The sequence below is a fragment of the Bufo bufo genome, chromosome 9 (genome assembly GCF_905171765.1).
Source record: "Bufo bufo chromosome 9, aBufBuf1.1, whole genome shotgun sequence".
In the NCBI taxonomy this organism is placed as follows: Eukaryota; Metazoa; Chordata; class Amphibia; order Anura; family Bufonidae; genus Bufo; species Bufo bufo.
The window spans coordinates 18239647-18254860 of NC_053397.1; the positions used below are offsets into that span (position 1 = coordinate 18239647).

Below are 15214 nucleotides of genomic sequence, written 5' to 3' on the forward strand. Positions count from 1 at the left end.
GTACAGTGCCCAATTATAAGCGCCATATAGCGTCTGTATAACAGCCAGATAATACTTCCGTACCGTTGCCTAAACAACAACTATAGAGTGCTGCCATCACCAAGAAAAATATATACCGTACAGTCAGCACCAGTGTCACAGCTATAGTGCTTATATACCGCCATATAGTATAAAAATAATTCTTCCATACCATTGCCTAAACAACAACTATAGAGTGCTGCCGTCACCAAGAAAAATATACCGTACAGTAAGCAGCAGTGCCACATTGCCATATAGTATAATAATAATGTAATAATACTTCCATACCATTGCCTAAACAACAACTATAGAGTGCTGCCATCACCCAGAAAAATATATACCGTACAGTAAGCAGCAGTGCCACATCTATAGTGCTTAAATACCGCCATATAGTGCCCGTCATATCGCCATAAAGTCCCCAAATTGCAGCTCTCTACATAAAACTAACAAGAGTGCTACACAATGCCTAAATAATACTGCTATACAATTCATAGTAAGATTCACAATGGTCACACATTTTCGGGACTCCAGGCCCGCTGCGGCGGCCCCCATCTGCAAAGGAGGCTAATGCACAGTCTATGGCACAACCCCAAGGACCAGGCCTGCTACATTAATCCCAACACTGAGGACGTCCTTGTAACTTCCAATAGTCATATCCCTGCGAAGGAGTCCCCCAAAGAGGTGGGGCGTGTGCAGTGTTGCACAACGAGGCCCATTTTATACTGTCCGGGGAGCGGGTTTATTTGGGGTCTATGACCCAGTCCATTCAGACTTACTGGTTATCCCATGCGCCACCGACGTCACAGTCGCAGGCCCGGCACCCATGGAGGTCGTGGCTAAGAGCCCAGTATTCCGGCTGGTAGAAAAAAAAGAGACAAAAACTGGAAATTCAGTCGGAATTCATCACATACAAGTCATGGGGCATTGACCCAAGTGGTCCGAATATTGTCTTATAACCGACCGATCCAGCTCCTCACAATCCACTTTAGTCAAGGACACATCTTGTAGGTCGTGACTATGGAATGGAGGCCATGGCTCTCTTCTTTAGAAAGAGGGGGGACCTTAACACAACCCCCCCCCCCCTCATCATCAGCCTGCCACAAGAGGGCGCCATCATTTGGATTGATATTGGACCCTGGGGGAGAATTTTCTAGGACTCGGGGCTCACGCACACAACCCTATATGTTTTGCAGTCGGCAAACTGCAGATCCACAAAACGGATCCCTGCCGTATGAACGACGCCATCTTTTTTTTTTTTTTTACCCCTGTATCCTTGTACACGAAACGGACAAGAATAGGACGTTTTATCTTTTTTACAGGGCCGCGGAACGTGTGCACCGTGTGCCGTCCGCATCTTTTGTAGCTCCATTGAAATTAATGGGTCCTGATCCGATCCACAAAAAATGCGGACCAGACGTACGGCCATGTGCATGGGATCTTAGGGCGGACAGGTCTCTACTGACCTAGGACTAGCCGCCATGTTGGTGGTCACCCAGCCTTCCCGAACTGAGAAATAATTACATTTATAATCCCTTAGGGATGTTGTTTGTTTCATTAGTTAGAAAAATATATATATACTGTATATACCATATTTATTTATTTATTTTTATAGATTTTATTTTATGTTTGTATTTTCGAGCAAAACCCTGTAAAAGTACAATCCGGTTGTTTTCGACAATCGCGGTCCCATATTATTACTTATTTGCCTGTCCAGACCCCGGGTAGAGGTGACAAGCGCCCGTCAGTGCGGACAGGGTGGCCTCAATCAGCACATTCCCGTAGATTTCCCTTCTCATAGGGGATACGGTTACCGCCAGCTGGCGTCCGGAATGCATCGGAGGATATGAGCCGCGCACTCTGGGAAATGTTATTTCCTGTGGCAGCTCGGGAGGTGTTTGTATGTGCGGAATGGATCCTAATAGTTTATTATCCACGGTGCCGCTCCCTCAGGATTCACCGATGAAGATATTTGGCCATGCTACCCCGCTCCAGCCCATACTGAACGTGCCAAACAGGGTTGTCTGTATACGCAGGGATGCAAGGGTTAAATTTAATTTAGAATTCCATTAATTTCCCCCCCAAAATTTTTATTTATTTATCAATAAGGGCTGACCCCCCCCCCCCCCCCCCCCAGGCGGAGCTTCCCGCGTTATGGGGCAGGTTTCCCCTTGATCTCAGACTTTCACCCCAGTCTGGCCCGGCTCCATGATACTTACCAGACACTGGTTACAGCCTCGTCCGGTGACAAAACGCTTGCAGAAGCAGCCTCCACTGACGGGGTCGCAATGGGAGCCATCGGAGATGGTGCCCCTGGGGTCGCACTGGCACCCTAGGAAAAGACGAACCAGTCTGGTGACAACGTTCTTGTTCCATAGGCAAGAAAATTAATATTGGATGGAAGGCATTATAACCTCCATCTCACCACCTAACTGTCATGGCGGGTACAATAGAAGGGCGATATGGCCATAAATGTGTATATTTAGTGCAGATGACCTGAGGCCTCCACGTCTAGCAGCCCCTGCCACCCTCCTCAGGTCAAGCACTGTATTGTGGTGCTATATAGGCACTATGTGATAGCATTACTTGAGCACTGTATGGTAGTATTATTATTATTTTAGGCACTATATGATAGTATTATTTAAGGACAGTATGGGGGTATTATTGAAGCATTATGTAGAGATATTTTAGGCACTGTATGATGGTATTATTTGAGGACAGTATGGTGGTATTATTTAAGCATTATATAGAGGTATTTTAGGCACTATATGACAGTATTATTTAGGGACTGTATGATGATATTTAAGCATTATATAGAGGTATTTTAGGCACCATATGGTGGTATTATTTAAGCATTATATAGAGGTATTTTAGGCACTATATGATGGTATTATTTAGGGACTGTATGATGGTATCATATAGAGGTATTTTAGGCACCATATGGTGGTATTATTTAAGCATTATATAGAGGTATTTTAGGCACTATATGACAGTATTATTTAGGGACTGTATGATGATATTTAAGCATTATATAGAGGTATTTTAGGCACCATATGGTGGTATTATTTAAGCATTATATAGAGGTATTTTAGGCACTATATGACAGTATTATTTAGGGACTGTATGATGGTATTATTTATGCATTATATAGAGGTATTAGACACTATATGATGATATTTCTTTCAACAATTTGTTCCAAACTATCAAAAAGACACAACACAAATGTCAGTCTTATATTCAGGTTATCCGTCCACGGTGGTATTATGTAAGGACTTCATGGCAGTATTATTAGTCCACTTTTGTGACTCTTCTACTATTTGTGGCCTGATTTTACTAACCTACCGTAGTTATTTCTTTTTAAAAAAATTGGGTCCCTCTAAAATGTTCCACATAAACAGTCAATTACAGCATTGACGGTAAATCTTTATAACAATAATTCATTCGTTTTCGGGATCCTCACGTTTACATCCTTGGATGATGTTTGCACTGAGCCCATAAAAGCCTGACTTGCATCGGTCACATCTGGGGCCCTGCACATAGTCTTTACAGCGGCACTGTCCGGCGATGAGCCCCAGAGCCGGGTCGTCCTGAGTATCGCAGAGTCCACCGTCCAGAGAGCCATCCGGGTCACAGTCGCAGGCTGCCGGGTAAATCATTGGGAGATGTTCAGAAGTAGCAGGGTGAAGATGGGAGCCAATGTAGCAGAGCTGAATTCGCTACTCAACTCTTTATTTTACTAATTAAAACATTTCAGCTCTGCGACATCTGTATTTTAGAACATCTCTCATCATTTAGAAGGTACAACTACTCTCACATGCAAGTTTTTTTTATTTTTTTTCATGATCAGCTCCCAAACAGACTTATGTATCGCCATGGTTACAGACTACAAGCAAACCCCGTGTGTAGTCTGATCCTGATCCGATTGCTGTATTTTTGGTACAGACAGAAAAATAGGAGGGTCACAAGGGAAAAAGTAATTTAGGATCAGACTTAAAGCCTCATGCACCCGACCGTTGTGTGTTTTGCGGTCCGCAAATCGCGGATCCGGAAAACACGGATGGCGTCCGTGTGCGTTCTGCAATTTGTGGAACGGCACAGACGGCCATTATTATAACTGCCTATTCTTGTCCGCAAAACGCAGACAAGAATAGGACAGGTTATATTTTCTTGGCGGACCACGGAACAGAGCAACGGATGCGGACATCACGCGGAGTGCTGTCCGCATCTTTTGCGGCCCCATTGAAGTGAATGGGTCTGCATCCGAGCCGCAAAAAATTGCGGCTCGGATGCGGACCAAATCAACGGTCGTGTGCATGAGGCCTAAACAGGAGTAATTTGTAGTCTGTAACCACGGAGACACAAGGTGTGCAGATCTCAATAACCAATAGATGTAACCATGGAGACACAAGGTGTGCAGATCTCAATAACCAATAGATGTAACCATGGAGACACAAGGTGTGCAGATCTCAATAACCAATAGATGTAACCATGGAGACACAAGGTGTGCAGATCTCAATAACCAATAGATGTAACCATGGAGACACAAGGTGTGCAGATCTCAATAACCAATAGATGTAACCATGGAGACACAAGGTGTGCAGATCTCAATAACCAATAGATGTAACCATGGAGACACATAGGTCTATGCAGGAGCTGCATACACAATAAGGCAGGAGGATTTTTTTTTTTTATCAAGACTATTTTCAATGGTTTTATTTTATTTTGGGTGCATTGGAGCAGTAACTAAAATGGCGGCAGAAGTATACACACCCCAGACCTGCAGCTATTTTTGTAACTGCCTCCGAAAATAGCATTCACTGCCCCATAGGCAGCAGAGTATCCACGGCCTAGGTAGGTACTGTACCTTTGCAAACGTTGCTGTCTCGAATATCCCTGCTGGGGTCTTTGTAGTAGAAAGGCTTGCAGAGCTCGCAGTTTCGTCCCATTGTATTATGCTGACAGTCGTCACAGACGCCGCCGCTCGTGTTTCTGGTGGACAGGTACACCGCCATGTCAAAGTGACACTTTCGGCAATGATTGTTGCAGTTGCATTCTGAAAATGAATGAGAATTTCCAGTTAAAACCTCCGGTGTAGCTGGGCTGGACAGTGCCCCGAATTTAAAGGGGTTGTCCAGCTGATCAAAAAATTTTGAAAAAAAAAAAAGTTTCAATGATTTAAAATAATGAAATAAGTCATACTCACCTACCAATCCAAAAACTTTCCATTACGACGCCAGGTTCCCTGCTGGTGTCTTCTGCCTGGACCCTCTGGACACACAGGAAATGTCTGAGGAGGGTCAGGAACTGGAGACCACTGGAGGATTGGTGGCAGATTTGCAGCTAAGTATTGTATATTTAAAGGGGCTGGTCCATCTCATACATTGGGGGCATATCTAGAATGCAGCCCGCACGACCACCACTTCTGGATTTCAGGGTGGTCATAACCCCTGGATATGAGCAGTGTATAATGCGATGGAAAAATGAATCCAGCCAGCAAAGGACGGGGTGGGGCCCGTGGGGGTCCCACCTCTGGGACTCACAACTATCTCTAAAACGGAGCCTGCAAGAGAAGGAGAGTGGACCGGGAGCCTGCGAGAGAAGGGAGTGGTGAAAATAGCCAAGTGGCGCAGTCGTTTTTTTCCGAAAGTCCCATAGAAATGAATGGGTTGCACACTGCGCAAGCGCGGCCACCGCTCCATTTACTTCTATGGGGTTGACGGAAATATTGCTCGGCTATTTTCAAATGAATGACGGGTGGCCGCACATGCTCCTCCACTTTGCGGGCTCCATTCTAGAGATAGGTACGGGTCCAAAACTTGAGACCCACACCTATCAGACATTGCGCTAGCGACATGCCCCCAATGTATGATGAGATGACGCAACCCCTTTAATTATTTTACACTATTCTTGTTTTTTCTATTACTCCATTAAAGGGGTCGTCTCATTTCAGCAAGTGACTTCTATCATGTAGAGAAAGTTAATACATGGAACTATCATGTTGTCACTGGGTCACCCAGGCTTCCTACACGTACATAGCCCTGCTTTCCTTTCTCTATAGCTTCTTCTATTTTAAACTTAAAGGGATTGTCTCACTTCAGCAAATGCTTAAAGTTAATGCAAAAGTTAATACAGGGCCCTTACTAATGTATTGTGATTGTCCATATTGCCTCCTTTGCTGGCTGGATTCATTTTTCCATCACATTATACACTGCTCATATGCAGGGGTGGTTACGACCACCCTGAAATCCAGAAGTGGTGGTCGTGCTTGCCCACTATAGGAAAAAGTGGTGTCCAGGACCGTGGAAGCGCACATAGGCACGCATGCGCAGCAGCTCATGCCCCGGCCACTTAGTGGCTGAAGTGAGACAACCCCTTAAATGGGTTTGTCCACCCGATTTTTAACATGATAAATGCAATTTGCTGCTGTGAGACACCCCCTTTAAGTGTAAAACAGAAGACGCTATAGAGAGAGGAGAGCAGGGGCTATGCACGCGCAGGAAGCCTGGGTGACGCAGTGACAGAATGATAGCTCCGTAGCCACTAAAAATGTTCAGAAGCGGTAACTGGTCGACATAGAGCAGAGATCCCCAACCTGCGGCCCTCCAGCTGTTGCAAAACTACAACTCCCAGCATGCCTGCGCAGCCTACAGCTATTAGGGCATGCTGGGAGTTGTAGTTTTGCAACACTTGGAGGGCTGCAGGTTGAGCATGCCTGACATAGAGAAAAGCGAAACCCCCAAAATTTCCACTCACTTTTGCAGGCATTGCTGCTGCGCCCTTCGGCCGGCCTCCAGGGAACGTCGTTGAAGAAGCTGTCGCACTGGTCGCAGTTCAGCCCCTTGGTGTTGTGCTTACAGACGCATCTCCCGTGGACCTGAGGAGTGGAAAAGGTAAGAAAACCCGGGACGACTTTGTCTATTCGTCCTGCGTGAAATATATGTTCAAGGCCGGGCACCGAGCTGTGGAAGAATGAGGGGGTTCAAAGTGGAGGGGGGGGGGTAAGGTGACCCCGTAGCAATCAGTCGTTCATCGTGCAGTTCTATATAGTTAGTTTTTTTCAATTCGGAACCATTTTCAAGACCTCTGCTTGCAGTCAGTGGAGACATTCTTAAATTACACTCAAAATGCCCATCATGACCTAGTCTAGCGTACACTGCTGAGAGTTTGTTGCAATGTATCGGCCCAACAGCAGCACAAGTTACTGTTGGCTTCACTGATACATTGTAACAACTGGACAACCGCAGGGCTTTTTTTTTTTTCAGAAACTGAATGTAAACAAGTTTTCTTTCACTGACAGCAAGCAGAGATCTTGAAAATGGTGAAGAACTAAAACACAAAGAATATTGCAAAATGGAAGAACTCTTTTTTTTTTTTTTGCATCAAATTTAAAGGGGTTTTCCAGGTGTTTAGTATTGATGACCTGTCCTCAGAATAGGTCGTCAGTATTTAAACGGTGGGGGTCTGACGCCTGGCACCCCAGCCAATCAGCTCTTTGATGACAGAGCGCCGCGGTCTCTTCCTAGGCCATGTGACGTCATGTTCATTGGTCACTTGGCCTAGGCACAGCTCAGTCCCATTAAAGTGAATAACAAGTGCCATACCAAGCACGGCCACTGCGCAGTGGGTGGAGCTGTGCTTGGCAAGCTCCGGCGAGCGCTGCGGCCTCTTTAAATAGGGTGTCAGACCCCCGGACGGATCTGATAGTGATGACCTATCCTGAGGAACACCCAAAAAAAAACCTTATTGAAGACCCTTACCATGCCCTCCACGTCCCTGGAGATGCCTTCGATGGGGGCACACTCGGAGGCGTGACCGTAACAGAAGCAGTTACCCCGCACCACCAGCTCGTACAGGGCGTAATAATACTTTTCCTTTATTTCCACTCGAGAATCCAGTAAATTATCGCCCAGCGTGTGCAGCCTGGTGAAATTAACCCTCAGGTTGGTGATCTTCAGAAGATCTGAAATGGAAAACATGGGCAACGCTCAGTATATTAAGTTGGACCTTAGAAAGAGCAGTTTTTGTGGACAGTCAGGTGGATGTGTTGTCCACATAAAAAGATATATGTTTAAAGGTTAAAGACACATTTAAAGGAATTATCCCATGATGAATGTAAAATATGAAAATTGCTCTGCTAATTTGTTTTCAAGCTGGCTGCTCAGGGGGTATGTCCTTTCGGCTGCAGCTCTCTCTCTATCACAGCTCAGGAGGTGTGTCCTTTCTGCTGCAGCTCAGGAGGTGTGTCCTTTCTGCTGCAGCTCTCTCTCTATCACAGCTCAGGAGGTGTGTCCTTTCTGCTGCAGCTCTCTCTCTATCACAGCTCAAGAGGTGTGTCCTTTCTTCTGCAGCTCTCTCTCTATCACAGCTCAAGAGGTGTGTCCTTTCTTCTGCAGCTCTCTCCCTATCACAGCTCAGGATGTGTGTCCTTTCTGCTGCAGCTCTCTCCCTATCACAGCTCAGGAGGTGTGTCCTTTCTGCTGCAGCTCTCTCCCTATCACAGCTCTGGAGGTGTGCCCTTTCTGCTGTAGCTCTCTCCCTATCACAGCTCAGGAGGTGTGTCCTTTCTGCTGCAGCTCTCTCCCTATCACAGCTCAGGGGGTATATTCTTTCTGCTGCAGCTCTAGGGACATATCTTTTTCTGCTGCAGGTCTCTCTCTATCACAGCTCAGGAGGCAGTTGAAGGATAGAACTGAGCATGTGCGTCCACCTCAGCAAAGGTGGACAGAGAAATAAGAAGTAGAAGAAACAGCAGGAGGCGCTATACAGATAAATCTTATTGCATAACTCAGTGGCTATAATACATTTGTAGGTACAAAAGTATTCAGATCCAGGTGCTGGTTTGAAAATGGCAAAATATTTTTAGTGGGACAACATGATTTTAAATATCAGTGGTCACCTTAAACAATAAGAAGTTGCACTAAGTTTTTATTCATTTTCACACTCCCTGATATTCAATTGACCACTGATATTTAAAATCATGTTGTCCCACTAAAAATATTTTGCCATTTTCAAACCAGCACCTGGATCTGAATACTTTTGTACCTACAAATGTATTATAGCCACTGAGTTATGCAATAAAATTTATCTGTATAGTGCCTCCTGCATGGATGCACATGCTCAGTTCTATCCTTCAACTGCCTCCTGAGCTGTGATAGAGAGAGAGCTGCAGCAGAAAAAGATATGTCCCTAGAGCTGCAGCAGAAAGAATATACCCCCTGAGCTGTGATAGGGAGAGAGCTGCAGCAGAAAGGACACACCCCCTGAGCTGTGATAGGGAGAGAGCTGCAGCAGAAAGGACACACCTCCTGAGCTGTGATAGGGAGAGAGCTGCAGCAGAAAGGACACACCTCTTGAGCTGTGATAGAGAGAGAGTTGTAGAAGAACGGATACACCTCCTGTGCTGTGATAGAGAGGTTTCAGACTTTTCTCATGGGGCTATGTCCCTCCCAGTAATAGAGGCTGGATTAGATGTTTGTGTGCCCAGGATGCTGCTGTCGTCACTAGCTCTCAGGTATCAGTACAGCTTGATTTCTGGACTTGCTTTTTCTTTCTACCGCCCATGATTGATCTCTTCCCTGTCACTGATTCTGAGGAGTGTGTGATTCCTCATCTCTCCCCCGGGAAATTGCCTTGTGTGTGCTTTTCCTCCCTATCTACAGTCTGTGTGAGCTGCCCTCCTTGGATGCCTTTCCTCCTCTTCACACTCAAATCTGCCATTTACAGCCTCCTGCCCCTCTCTGCTGCTTATCTCTAATACTGAGAGAAGGGAGGGGGAGAGCAGAGAGAGCCATCAGAAACAGGAGCAGAGCTTTCAGGGATTTATGTTGCATTCCGCAGCTCGGTGAAGGACTTACACACAGTCTGCAGAGGTAAAATAGGAGGATATTTTTTAATGAAGACTACTTGGAAAGTTGCTTTATTTTGAGTTTACGAAGCAAATGAACAATAATTTTTTTTTACTATTAATAATGAGAAATTCTGCTGTATCCCATAATAACTCCAAATAGATGACTCCAAATGAGTGGGGCCCCAAAGCAACTGGGAACCTGCTGCAGAAACTCGAAACTCAAAGCTGAAGCTGGGGATCAATGGGATACTATTGTATCCAGCCTAGACAATGCTCTGTAAACATACTAGATTCTATGCTGATACATTGTAGCAAACTACCAGAGAGCGTTGTCCAGACTGGTTACACTTGTAAATTTCCACCTCTGAGCTGAGAGCAGGACTAGTTATGTCTCTGAATGTAACCAGAGCATCCTCATTCACTGACAGCAAGATTAGATCTTGCAAATGGTGAGAAATTGAAACACCAACTTTATTAGAAAGTTATAAAAGACTGTGAAGCAGGGCAGGATTTGGCTCTTTGGGAAAGTAATCTCTGTATTGTTTGATAACATGCACTTGTCGTCCGGGGTCTGCAGGGTGACACTTCCACTTATTCTACCAGCTGGGACTTGTCAGGACTTTACAGTAATCAGTTTTATAAACTCTTCATAAGGCTGGGGCTGGAGAAGAGCCAAGAGCAACACCCAGTATCATCCGTTATACAGGGAGTCTGCCATGTATGGAAGTGCTCAAAGCACCAGGCTAAATCAGTAACAGCCCCAGACATCTTCCCTCCGCTCACAAATAGCTCTGCAGCATTCAGAAGGGGAGACCGACGTCCCCGTAACTGCTAGGAAATAACTCAGGACTGATCTGTTAATTCTGCTCTAAGCTCCAATATCAATCTGCGCACAGCTACTGGAAAAATGTCATCGAAATCCGAGGCTCCTGCTGAAAATCTATCATCAAGGAGAATGTTCCCTGTGTCTAGAATATAATTGCACAAAATCCATATAAAACCGAGGGTCTCTGCACAATCATTACATTACTTAGGGCACGTTCACACTAGCGTTATTCTTTTCCGATATTGAGTTCCGTCACAGGGGGCTCAATAGCGGGAAAAAAAACCGCTTCAGTTTTAATTTCCATTGAAATGTATTAATGCCGGATCCGGTTACAAGTGTTCCAGAAAACCGGATCCGGTTTCCCGGTTTGCGCAATGTGAAAAAAAGAAATACCGGATCAGTTTTTCCAGATGACACCGGAGAGACGGATCAAATTTCAATGCATTTGTCAGACGGATCCGTCTACAAATGATATCCGTTTGCATATGGATTTCCGGATCGGCAGGCAGTTCCAGCGACGGAACTGCCTGCCGGATCCTCACAACGCAAGTGTGAAAGTAGCCTTATCCTGTACCGATCCCTTACATCCTGAATTATACTCCAGAGCTGCATTCACTTATTCTGCTGGTGAAGTCACAGTGTACATTCATTACTTATCCTGTACTGATCCTGAGTTACATCCTGTATTATACTTCAGAGCTGCACTCACTATTCTGCTGGTGCAGTCACTGTGTACATTCATTACTTATCCTGTACTGATCCTGAGTTACCTCCTGTATTATACTCCAGAGCTGCACTCACTGTTCTGCTGGTGCAGTCACTGTGTACATTCATTACCTATCCTGTACTGATCCTGAGTTACATCCTGTATTATACTCCAGAGCTGCACTCACTATTCTGCTGGTGCAGTCACTGTGTACATACATTACTTATCCTGTACTGATCCTCAGTTATATCCTGTATTATACTTCAGAGCTGCACTCACTATTCTGCTGGTGCAGTCACTGTGTACATACATTACTTATCCTGTACTGATCCTGAGTTACATCCTGTGTTATACTCCAGAGCTGCACTCACTATTCTGCTGGTGGAGTCACTGTGTACATACATTACTTATCCTGTACTGATCCTGAGTTACATCCTGTGTTATACTCCAGAGCTGCACTCACTATTCTGCTGGTGGAGTCACTGTGTACATACATTACTTATCCTGTACTGATCCTCAGTTATATCCTGTATTATACTCCAGAGCTGCACTCACTATTCTGCTGGTGCAGTCACTGTGTACATACATTACATTACTTATCCTGCACTGATCCTGAGTTTTACAGCAAGACACGGAGGCTTCATATTGCTTTCTCCTTCTTTACTGTCCACCAATAGCAGCAAAGAGAAAAAATTTACATACAGGAAACCATAGCAACCAAGGTCCCTCCCCACTGGCCCCTATAATAGGCCGCTCTTCCTCTGGACCTTCCTCTTTCTTTGCTGCTGCCACCAGATAAGTACATTTGTGAGATTTCCTTATCGGAGATTGTATTTTATAAGTTATTTGTCTTGCTGTGTATTTGCGCTCTTACCCAGGGTGACTAACCCTGTTTTGCTAGCAGCGCTCCCCCCCTTTCGCTTTATTTGCCCGCTTTTACTCTGCTGAGTTTTGTTTGGGCCGTTGCGCTTATTCCCTGCGCTTTATTATACCTCCACTTGCGCTTCCCTGCGCCCCCTTCACTACTGACAGCCGCTCACTGCGGCGATCCATCTCGCTGGTGCGGCGCCTTCCCCCCCTCCGTTTTACCCACCGGAGCAGTCTCCTCTCGTCCAGTGACGTGTGGGGGACGGCGACTCCTCTCCCAGGGTTAGCGGCGCCTCTCCTGAGCGCCTTCGGTGGTCTAAGCGGCCGCGAGATCTCGGCGGCCATTTTGGAAATGCTTCCAGTAACCCAGCCGGCCGCGAGATCTCAGCGGCCGTCCTGTATTTGCTTACCGCATTTCGCGGGCTTTGCAATAGTGCTTCCGGTTCCTCCGTCACTTCCGGCCTGGCGTGTCTCCTGCTCCTGCGCTCTGCGGTCGGCGGCTCCTGCTCTCTGCCTCTGCGTTTGCTGCTTATTCAGGTGCCATCAGTTTTTAGCCAGCGCTAATATTACTCCAGGTTACTTGTGCTTCAGGCCTTAGTGTGGGATTATGTCTGCCCCTACGCCTCCTGCGACTAATATGCCCCCCTCCTCCCCTGAGGGTCACAATCCCACAGATGTGGATGCACAGGCGCTGGCCCTACAGCGCTCTGTATCAGACGCTATCATGGCGGCCATGGGTTCCATGTCGACTATTTTGTCGCAAACCATTACCCATGCTCTGTCCGCCCAGCCAGCTAGTAGGTCTTTGCCAGACCATAGTACTACTCCGCAGCCTACCTATAATGACCCTCCTGGAAGTGCGCTAGAGCACAATCACCGGAGATGTCTGACTCAGATAGAGCATCAGACGAGGAGGCTACTGCGGACTTCGATTATGGGTCAGAGGAGGATGTCGTCCCCCCAGTTCAGGATCCCCCTCTATCCGCTACTGCGGCCTCCTCTGCCAAAGATGTGGCATCCTCTTCGTTCAGAGGTTTTGCTAGATGCGTCAGGCGAACCGATGTTCGATCCTGAGTCTCTGCATCACCCGCGCTCGGCGGAGTGACTCCCCACTGAACATGTGGGGTCTTATTTAGAACACTGGGTACGTCACCCTCTGAGCCGTGAGACACGTAACAAGCTTAGGGCCGAGTGCCCCAGACCTTTAGTGCCCAACAAAGTGTGTGACACCCCCATAGTGGACCCCAAGATGTCACAATTCTTGGCCAAAACTGGCTGGAACCCTAAGAAGGGCCTGGATTCAGCTCTCCGCAGCTGCCAGGACAAGGTTTTGGATATCTTTGGCCCGCTGGCAAAGATTTTTGAATTAGCTGAGGCAGCTAGAAATGAGGGCTCCCCTATAGACCCCGAAGAACTGCGGGGTTTGACCCAGAGGGCAATTTGCATTGCCGGTAACGCCAATACCTCCTTGGCAATCGAGAGGCGCAAGGCCATCTTGTTTAAGATCGACCCCAAGTTGGCAAATTTGGCGCTCACGGAGGCTGGTAAAGACGCCCAGGGTCTCCTCTTCGGAGACTCGTTCATTAAAGATATGAGCAGATTTGTGGGTACCTTTACCGCACTTGACAAGGCCCAAGCCAATATGCGCAGGGTATTCCAAGGACGGGTCTCTCATCGGGCCGGCAGTAGTAGGGGCCGCCTGTCCGGCCATGCAAACTTTCAGGCCCGTGGCGCGAACAGAGGTTCAGGTGGTCAACGACCTTCATTCCAGGACCAGCGCAACCCGTCACCTTTCTTCTCCACCAGAGGACATCAATGGAGATCTCGTTCCTTCAGAGGCAATCCAAGCTACCGCAGACCCTTGGGTAAGTCCTCCCCAAATTGGGGATTCTATGGTACCTTGTGTAGGGGGCAGACTCCATCTTTTTTCGAATGCTTGGAGTCTCATCACCTCAGATCCATGGGTACTTACCACAGTCAGGGGATTTCATATAGAACTCACGGGTTCCCCCTCCCTAATCCCCTCCCCTCCACCCATACCTTTGTCGCGCCCAGATTGCGCTCTTGTGGATGCGGAACTGGTATCTCTCAGACAAAAACAGGCGATAGAGCGAGCGCCCCCTTATGGGGGAGGGGTGGTCAGCAACATCTTCCTCGTTCGGAAAAAAGGGGGTCAGATGAGACCTGTCATCAACCTTCGCGCTCTAAATTCGGTAGTACGCTACCGGCATTTCAAGATGGAGGGGATCCACCTCCTTCGGGACTTGTTAGTTCCCGGGGACTGGATGGTAAAGCTAGATTTGAAGGATGCGTACCTGACGGTCCCAGTGGCCATGCATTCCAGGGATCTTCTCCGGTTCCGGTGGAGAGGAGAGATCTGGAGGTTCACCTGTCTACCATTCGGACTGTCTTCAGCTCCTTGGTGTTTCACCAAGTTGCTCAGTCCGGTCGTGTCATGGTTGAGGACACGGGGCGTACGCCTCATCATCTACCTGGACGACATCCTGCTGATGCACGAGTCCAGGGTCGGACTACGGGAACATCTCCAGTGGACAGCGAACCTGCTGTCGGATCTCGGTTTCCTCCTCAACAAGGAGAAGTCTTCTCTCATCCCATCCCAGAGGATGGAGTTCCTGGGATTCATGGTGGACTCGCTCTCGGAGTCCCTCAGTCTGCCGGCGGTGAAGTTGCGGGCCATCCGCAAGGAGTTGAGGCATGCTCTTCTCATTCCCCGCCTCTCGTTGCATCACCTAGCTTGCATCATCGGTTTGTTGACCTCATCGATTCAGGCTGTGTTTCCGGCCCCGTGGCATTACCGGGCTTTACAGCGGCTGAAGATCGCCCATCTGCGGTCCGGTGCCTCCTTTGCGGACGAGGTGGTTCTGGACTCGGAGGCCCGAGAGGAGTTGAGTTGGTGGATCGCCAATCTGGAGACGGGGGGAGCCTGGTCGGC

The 15214-nt window shown here is 47.3% G+C and overlaps 1 protein-coding gene and 1 long non-coding RNA gene across 5 annotated transcripts in view; one reads left to right on the forward strand and one right to left on the reverse strand.

The window, feature by feature from the left end:
- LAMB2 (laminin subunit beta 2) overlaps positions 1-15214 on the reverse strand; it is a 70475-nt gene that overhangs the window by 27565 nt on the left and 27696 nt on the right. For 3 of the 4 annotated variants that reach the window (XM_040407051.1, XM_040407050.1, XM_040407052.1), the window contains exons 8-13: positions 7773-7975; positions 6769-6889; positions 4880-5068; positions 3476-3655; positions 2235-2347; positions 795-874 (exon numbers count right to left, since the gene is read on the reverse strand). In XM_040407051.1, the coding sequence (XP_040262985.1) occupies positions 795-874; positions 2235-2347; positions 3476-3655; positions 4880-5068; positions 6769-6889; positions 7773-7975 (886 nt within the window). Of the gene's footprint in view, positions 1-794; positions 875-2234; positions 2348-3475; positions 3656-4879; positions 5069-6764; positions 6891-7772; positions 7976-15214 lie in introns of those variants that run through there. The other variant, XM_040407053.1, reaches the window with a different exon arrangement.
- The window catches only part of LOC120978741, a 47319-nt gene continuing 35629 nt past the window's right edge, over positions 3525-15214 (forward strand). The window contains exons 1-2 of the long non-coding RNA XR_005774181.1: positions 3525-3662; positions 6777-6905. This is a non-coding gene — a long non-coding RNA (uncharacterized LOC120978741). The remainder of the gene's footprint in view (positions 3663-6776; positions 6906-15214) is intronic.